The sequence below is a fragment of the Poromitra crassiceps genome, assembly GCF_964638095.1.
Source record: "Poromitra crassiceps genome assembly, chromosome: 4".
Lineage (NCBI taxonomy): Eukaryota > Metazoa > Chordata > Actinopteri > Beryciformes > Melamphaidae > Poromitra > Poromitra crassiceps.
Genome location: NC_139626.1, coordinates 55,232,953 through 55,242,092, shown reverse-complemented (window position 1 = coordinate 55,242,092; position 9,140 = coordinate 55,232,953). Strand labels below are relative to the sequence as shown.

The following is a 9,140-nucleotide window of genomic DNA, read 5'->3' as shown; positions in this document are numbered from 1 at the left end:
CCTTGAACACCTGGAGGCAAAAAACACCTATGCACGCCTGTTGTTCGTGGATTTCAGCTCAGCGTTCAACACAATCATTCCCCAGCACTTGGTAAATAAACTCAGCACACTCGGCCTGGACACTCCCCTCTGTAACTGGATTTTGGACTTCCTCTCAAACAGACCCCAGTCTGTGCGAGTCGGGGACAACTCCTCCAACACCATCTCACTGAGCACCGGCTCCCCCCAGGGCTGTGTCCTGAGTGACATTCTGTTCACCCTGCTAACCCACGACTGCCGTGCCAAATCCTGCTCAAATCACATCATAAAGTACGCGGATGACACGACAGTGGTGGGTCTCATCAAAGATGACAGGGAACAGGACTACAGGGAGGAGGTGAAACACCTGGTGGACTGGTGTAACACCAACAGCCTGCTGCTGAATGTCGAGAAAACAAAAGAGATCATCATCGACTTCAGAAAAAACCAGCACAACCACCTTCCACTCATCATCAACGGCTCCACAGTAGAGACAGTCAAAAACATTAAATTCCTGGGAGTGCACATCACGGAGGACCTGTCCTGGTCACTCAACTCCTCATCACTGGCAAAGCAGGCTAACCAACGCCTGCACTTTCTGCGTCGAATGAAGCGAGCCCACTTCTCCCCCCCCCTCCTCACCTCCTTCTACAGAGGGACCATCGAGAGCATCTTAACCAACTGCGTTTCCCTCTGGTATGGAAACAGCAACGCCATGGACCTGAAATCTCTGCAGAGGGTGGTGAGATCAGCGGAGAGAATCATTGGGACCTCTCTCCCAACCATCCAGGAGACAGCACACAAACGCTGCACATCCAAAGCCCTGAACATCGCCAAAGACCCCACCCACCCCCTCAACAGTCTGTTCACCCTCCTGCCCTCCGGCAAGAGATACCGCAGCATCCGGAGCAGATCAGCCCGGTTCTGCAAGAGCTTTTTCCCATACGCCATCAGGCTCCTTAACTCCCTGTGACCCCTCCCCCCCCCCCCCCCCCCCCCCCCCCCACTTAAACACACACACACACACACTCGGACTTGGACTCCTTGATCCCTTACACACTACCATAGTTGGTAAACAGAGACTTTATTACGACCTTTTCTACCATCGTTGGTACTTTTTAATGTTTGTTTTTAATTTTAGTTTTTAAATTAGAGTAGGCTATTTTTATTTTTATTTATTTATGCTGTTTTTTAAAAAGCTCTTTTAGCATGTGCAATAATTTCCCTAAAGCACTTTATTTTTAATTTACTACCTTTATTGTCGGTTGTCAGTACTTCTCTTGAAATTGCACTATTTGTGGGCTAGATGCAATCGTCATTTCGTTTCTGCTGTACCTTGTGTATTGCTTTAATGACAATAAAGCTGAACTTGAACTTGAACTTGGGTGATAACCCGACGAGAGGCTGACAGTCGTGCCAAGAGCCAAACAGAAAGCCTTCCAAACCTGAGAAATGAACTGGGGCCCCCGATCGGACACAATGTCAGACGGAATGCCATGTGCTCGGTACACGTGTAAAACCAAGAGGTCCGCTGTCTCCTTGGAGGACGGGAGCTTAGGGAGTGGGATAAAATGAGCCCACTTAGAGAATCGGTCAATGACGGTCAAGATGACGGTGTTCCCATCGGATGGAGGGAGTCCGGTTATAAAGTCCATGGCCATATGAGACCAAGGGCGACGAGGTATAGGAAGGGGGCGAAGGAGGCCTGATGAAGGCCTGGTCGAAGTCTTGTTCTGGGCACAGACCGGGCAAGCGGCGACGAACTCCCTAGTATCCCCCTCCATGGCGGGCCACCAGAAGCGCCTGCGGATGAAGGCAAGGGTCCGTCTAACCCCAGGGTGACAAGTAAGCCGCGTCGAGTGGCCCCACAGAAGAACCTCAGAACGGGCGGAGTCAGGAACGAATAGACGTCCCGGCGGAACGCCCTCTGGGTCAGGCTGGCCCTGTTGGGCTAGACGGACACGCGATTCAATCTCCCACGTGACCGTGGCCACAAAACGCCGCAGGCAACACCGGTTCGGGCTCAGCCCGTATGTCAGCAGAGAACTGGCGGGACAGGGCGTCTGGCTTGATGTTCTTAGAACCAGGTCGGTAAGTTAACACATTCACTGCCAGCCTTTTTTTTTTACTGTAGGTAGGTTCTGCCAGAGGGTTTTTTTGAGGATTCTGGCTCATCTTTCAAGACCCGAGGATTCTTTTCTGCTAAGATTTTGTGAACACACAATATCTCAAAAGAACTAATAGAATGTGTGCTTTCTCTGTCTAAAAGAGTTAGTTTGTAGAGTTAGTAGTTATGTAAGCATTAGCAGTTGAATACAGCATGGTTTCAGCGTCTGGAAATTTATTCTGAGATAAACGGCTTTTTGTGAAATTCGATAGAACAGTCACTTTAACCATTCATTTTTGGCATCAGTAAGACGTCAGACATCTAAACAATAGTTTTGAACAGTAATTTCCTCCATAACAGCAGGAAACCCCCCTCTGCTTCCAACTCCTCCCTCCGTGGGCGTTCTCCTCCGCAGCGTTTGTCACAAGCGAGTGTTCTGCTGCTGCTGCTGCTGCTGCGAGTTTGAGCAGCCTCCCTCCCTGGCAGCGAGTGTGGATAGGGCTCACTTGTTTCTTGGGTTTGAGAGCTTTGATGAAGCTTTGTGCGATTCTAGGCTTTATGCTGCGTGTTTCAAAGTGTTTTCCACCCAGTCTATTTTTGGAATCCCCCACCGCCAGCTCCCAGCGCGATAATGCGCGATGAAAGCGTTTTCGCCAATCCATTTTACAGAGAGAATGGTTTCCTCGCGCGTTACCCTACAGTTTTGGCTTTGCGTTTCCTAGTGTGGAGAGCACTGTCGCCACTTAGTGGGTCCGTGGAATGGGTTGTACACGTTCGCTGACTCCAATATTTTTATAGGAGACGTGGGGAGCGTTGATCCACGTCCCACCGTCAAAAAAAAAAAAAAAAAATTTAAGCCGAGATAACTCGTCCTTGGCAGTGAACCGTCGGATTCTGTAAGCCGAGATAACTCGTCAATGGCAGTGAACGTGTTAATATGGACGTTAACGTCCATATTATAGCCATGTGCTTCAGCTGCGCGCTGTACTTTGCTAAATTAGCATCGATGCTAGCGGGACTTACCTGGTTGCTGCTGCTTGCACTGCTGCACTGCTGCGTCACTGCTGCTTGCTGGTAATGTTAATCCCATGTCAGAAAAAGTCTCCAGATTTGTCGCTAACAGGAGGGTCTGTCTGCTGCGCGTGATTTCTATAACCCGGAAAACTGTGTGTGGGTGGGCGTTTGTTTGGTCATCAGCCAAATGAGCCAATCAAACAGGAGTTTTGGGAAAAAAAGTGGACTGGCCCATTCCGTTGTGAAAAACAGGGGTAAATGTAACTTTGAACATATTGCAAACTAATTTCACTCAATAATGGTCGGGTCAATTCTATCCTTGCAAAATATGGGAAGACAATCTAAATGACCTATATAACTGCACGCCAAAGATAATGCAAATAAGGTTGCTTAAAAGTTGGTAGGGACAATTGGACACCCTGAAATGTTGGTAGGGTCCGGACCCCACCGACCCTACACAAAATGACACGCTTGACCAGGGTACTCTGCTGTACCAGGGCACTCTGCTGGGGTTATTTGCTGCGGTGATGTTCCTCGCGTTGTCATGCACACACGCCATAACGTTTCCATCAAGCCCCCACTCGTTCCCACCATCCCTGTGATGGTGGTGTACTGTACATGTCTCTATAATTGAAAATTAATAATAAAAAAAGATTAAAAGCATTTGGACTGGCATTGCCACCAAATGCCCACTGCTATGAGTGACCATGAACTTTGACCTTTGACCACCAAAATCTAATCAGTTCATCCTTGAGTCCAAGTTTGAGCTCAATTAGAAGAAAAAAAAATCTGTCAGGGCGTTCCTGGAATATCGTGTTAACGAGCATGAAAATCGTGTTCGTGAGGTCAGTTCATCCTTGAGTCCAAGTGGACGTTTGAGTAAAATTTGAAGAAATTCCGTCAAGGTGTTCCTGAGAATTAACGAGCAATGAGCCTCGGAAGGACGGATGTCGGACAACCTGAAAACATACAGTAATGCCTCCGGCCACGGCTATCGCCAGGCGGAGGCATAATTCGAACAAGGCTTAAAAAAAAATCTCAATTTTGTCCGTCCAAAATGTTTGTCCTGTCCTGTCCTGTCCTGTCCATGTCCTGTCCTGTCCATGTCCATGTCCAGTCCAGTCCTGTCCATGTCCTATCCTGTGCTATCCTTTCAAGACGCATTTTCAGTTCTACTTAGAGAGATGCATGTAACCTCCCAGGCTCAATGGACTGCACACACGAGGGGAGACTACACGTTTTAAAGGAATAACAAAAGTACTTATTATAAACTAAATAAATTACTCAAAAATAAAGGTAGCTGTGTAATTCATCAGTAGTGAATGCAGTGTGTGGATGAGTGGAAAGTGTGGTGTAGATGTTGGCGATGTATGAAAGTGAGATAAGGAGAGCCTAAGCTCAAACCAAACAGGTGGAGAGAGAGAGAGAGAGAGAGAGCAGCCAGCTCAAATAGAATGGTAAATGGTAAATGGCCTGCACTTATATAGCGCTTTTATCCAAAGCGCTTTACAGTCAGTAGGTACATTCACCCATTCACACACCGATGGCGGCAGGCTACCACGCAGAGTGCTGGCACACCAACGGGAGCAATTTGGGGTTCAGTGTCTTGCCCAAGGACACTTCGACATGCAGACTGGAGGAGCCGGGAATCGAACCACTTTTTATCCAAAGTGATTAGTGGATGACCCGCTCTACCTCCTGAGCTACAGCCGCCCTAAATAGAGAGCCAAAGTGAACGTCACTTCCTGCCTTTCTCTGAATGTGAATGGTGGTGAACGACGAGAGATGATGATTTTTTGATCCCGTTTGTGCCATGGGGTACACGTGTTAAATTTTGTCAATTTAAAAGATAACTATGCATGTCAAGAAAGTCGCAGTTTGTCCTGAAACTGAAACGTAAGGTTTAGGTCTGTCAATCAACTACATCTTGTGTTGCATGTTATACGGCACACCATCAACAACAATGGACTGGTGGGAGAGACGCGACTGGGTGTGCGTTATCTTTTACATTGACAAACATGATGTGTGTACTCCCGTCCCATGGCACAATTCAAACGGGATCAAAAAGGTAGTGTATCGCTGTGTTCACCACCATTCATATTTTTTCGGATGCTGGTGCCCAGAGAAATGCGGGAAGTGACATTCACTTTGGCTCTATTGGGAGCATCCAGGTGCCCCAGATCAGCTGATCAATGCAGCCCCAGCCTCTGCCCAGCCAGGATCTGCAGACTGAAAGCAACCAATCAGCACAGTGTAAAGAGCCTACAGCACATAGTGAGAGGGCTCTCTGCCATCACTGCATGATGAGATGCAATCACAATATAGCCGTTTTCCCACATGCGCTTTGTACCGCTAAATGACCGGAACGTGGTCTATTGCCTGCATGTGGGGAAGTCGTCGTGCCGGTATAAGCGCGACCCCGTCGTCCCCGACATTTCACCAGTTTCGAGCCAGTCAGAAGAGCGGTATGCTCTTAAGGGGACGCAAGTGGAAACGGGTCCAGTCATTTTCCGCGACAGCGGTCCTTCAATCATGGGCGAGCGAGGTGTAGCCTACACACGTTGCTTAATGTTCCAGCGGGCATAATCTAATCATTCGCGCACATTAAAGCAAACTGGCGAAATTATCTTGTGATAGCCTAATAAGAGCAGTAGCCTATGTCAGCTTGCTGATTTCCGAAGGCAACCCCGGACACATCAAACGAAGCCAGTCTGTAAAAAGTGACGCGACGCAGGTGAACGGATAAACATCGAACCAGCAACTATTTCTCTCAGACACGGATCCCAACTTCTTCAAAGTGCATCATCTAATCATGCGATTAACGCGATAAAAAAAAATATATCGCGTTATGGTCGGCCCTTAATCGGATCGCGATTAACGCTGACAGCCCTAATATATATATATATATATATATATATATATATATATATATATATATATATATAGCCGCAGCTTATTGCCACATCATATATACTACCCAAGTCAACTCCCACTTTCCCAATGACAGCCTTACGCGACGTCATACATCACATGACAGTGGTAACCAGGGGTAACCGACAAACATCATACTAATGAATTGTGACTATATATATATATATATATATATTGCATGTTGTGGTACAGCTCTACTGCAGCTCCACTGCAGATGAAAGTCTGTCCTGTAATGTGTTTGTGAATGTGATGTGGTGTGTGATGTGCTCTGTGTTACAGTGGTACAGCCTCAGGATGACTGGGGAGTGACTTACACTCCTACTGAGATCTGTGCCATCAAAGGATCAACAGTGGACATACGCTGCTCCTACACATACCCAGCCTACCTAGATGACCTTCCTGTCACAGTTAAGAAGACGTTGTGGTTTAAAGAGGAGGGTGGTGAACCTGTGGATGTGACAACAGACTCAAAGTATGCAGGTCGTGTGGAGTATGGTGGTGAGCACAAGAACTGCAGCCTGAGAATCACAGACCTGAGAGAGAGCGACTCAGCTGTGTACAAGTTCAGCTTCACAACAAACCATTCAGCTGGGAGCCATACTGCTTCACCTGGAGTCACTCTGACTGTCACAGGTAACTCTTTGATCAGACCATTTGTTACTTCAGTTATAAACAGCTCCACAATCAAGTGACTGAGGGGGCAGTTAAAGTATGAGGGGGCAATTATTTTTACATAGTAAAACAATAGGTTATCAGCACTGTGTGGTTATCAGCACTGTGTGACAAGTTTGTCTATAAATCTGTAATAAACATTGTGCTTTGGTTAGGCGTCTATTCAAATGTTGAAAGTTTAGAGTGTATAAGGACTTAGAACATTATGGTGGAACTTATATTTTTGGTAATTGGGTGGTGAGCACTTCTGTTCTGGAAATTGCTCAGAAACAGCTTATTGTAAATATAGCAGGAAAGCCATACTATACATCCCCTGAATGCCCTATAGGTCAGGACTATTCAACTATATTGTTCAGAGGACCACATTGTCAGAAAGCTAAGGACATTTCCCTGAGCTATTATTATCATCAGCATCACCACAACTTTAAATATTAGATTATATACATTATATAGTTTGGTAATTATATTACAGAAACAGAAACAGAAATTAAAAATACACATCAAAATCCACAGATGAAAAACAGAAACATGACTTGATTTGTATCTGCTGCTGAAGCCTCTGTGTATCATTGAGAGAGGGGGATAGAGAGGAAAGAGAGGAGATAGAGAGAGAGAGAGAGAAAGAGAGAGAGAGGGAGCTTGGTAGAGCGAGTTAGAGCGTGCATGCATGTGAAAGCCGACATGGATTGCTCACATGGCGCTCGCTATCAAACGCAATTGGAAAACACACAAGGGGGGGAGGTGAGAGAAAGAGAGAAAGACCAAGAGAGAGAGCGAGAGAGGAGCGGGTGAGAGAAAGAGAGAAACACAAATAGAATGAGAGAGAGAGAGAGAGGCCGGTATAGGCCTGTCCTATGTGTCTAGTTTGTGGTTGTAAAGTTTCATGACTATGATTATCCTAGAGGTCACAATAGGTCATTTTATACAGTGAGGTAAAGTTTTAAAAAAATCTCACTGTTTGTGTGTGTGTGTGTGTGTGTGTGTGTGTGTGTGTGTGTGTGTGTGTGTGTGTGTGTGTGTGATTAGCATAAAGTGTGCATGTCTGTAAAAGAGAGACTTGTGGGTACCCATAGTGTGATGTATTTGATGATGTAGTCCTTGGTCATTTTCCCCGGGTGCCACCAGAGGGCGATGGTGGGTTGGGTATGCTGTTGTGTGCTTCCGGTTCCTGTCAGTCCAGTGCGGAATAAAGTAAATACCAAATACAGCAAGTGAAATTCTCCCTCTCTCTATCCTGTTATTATACAGTGAATAAGGACAGTAAGCTAAAGCCTGTGAATGCTACACATAGAACCCATTGAAAAGTGTATTTCTATAGAGACAGATACATAAACATAGAGCATTCACAGGAAACAGTCTTTGTTATATATCCTGACATTTATAGCCTAAGCTAGTTTGCAATGTTTATCCCTAGATGTTATAAGGCAAGTATAAAAACAGGGTACAGAATACAGACTATAGAATACAGCTGTTAGGTTACACAAAATATAAAACATAAAACAAATATACATCTGTTATGTACAGTATACAAGATATGTAGTAAATATACATTAGTGTGTTAATGTAATACATTAATGTGATAATTTGTTGACTCACTAAGGAAAACTGAGGTGTTCTTATGTAAAAGAAAAAAAAAGGGGGGGGGGGTTGATGCACTGTTAAAATAAGGAGGGAGGAGTGTAGTGTCTAGCCTACATAATAAGGGACTACTTTATGTTGTATGTATAGTAACATCCTGTTGCATGCGCAATGAGGCGCGGATTGATCTCTCTCTCTGCCTGTTCACCCTGAGTATCGACCATTAAAACATCGTTAAACTGAGTGCCCTTCTCAAGTCTTTTGATTAATGTCTAGTTGTGTAGTTAGGCCACATACACAACAAAAACAAATGCCAAATGTATCTTACTTTGAAATGTGGTTAGAACAGGAAGTGATGTTGCTCATGCTGGTTAGCTTCGGTTAACTTGACACGGGGGAAAACGGGGGCGGGGCTCTGGTAGAGAGAAACGTGTATGAAGAGAGATTCTGCTCAACTGTTTGGAGTTATAAACAACACTCAGCCACCAAGGAAAAGTATAAGAAGACATTTAGATATTCTTTCTAATATTCCCTGGGCAATCTGGACTACGGCCAAAAGGCTAGTTAGCTTCATGTTGCTCTGTGATAGCTTCTGTAGGTAAGTTTCCCAATACAGTAAGTCAACTGCATGATTGACAGTTGTAAGTTATGTGCTGGGTGTTGTTGATGAGGACTGATAACTTCTAGGCAGCTGGTCTACAATATGTCTCTTATTTACAAAACTCATCATGTGTTTGTTCAGCCTCCATCTGACGTCTTGTATCGAGGAATGATTGTGCTCTTCTGTATGTGATGATGATGAGTCACTAACGTGTCTGAT

The 9,140-nt window shown here is 45.4% G+C and overlaps 1 protein-coding gene across 1 annotated transcript in view; it reads left to right on the top strand.

Moving 5' to 3' along the window:
• Nucleotides 1-1,497: 1,497 nt before the first annotated feature.
• The window catches only part of LOC310775849 (sialoadhesin-like), a gene marked incomplete at both ends in the record, with an annotated part of 24,875 nt that continues 17,232 nt past the window's right edge, over nt 1,498-9,140 (top strand). Inside the window, one exon of the mRNA XM_083635976.1 lies at nt 1,498-1,579. Coding sequence (XP_083492102.1) covers nt 1,498-1,579 — 82 coding nt within the window. The remainder of the gene's footprint in view (nt 1,580-9,140) is intronic.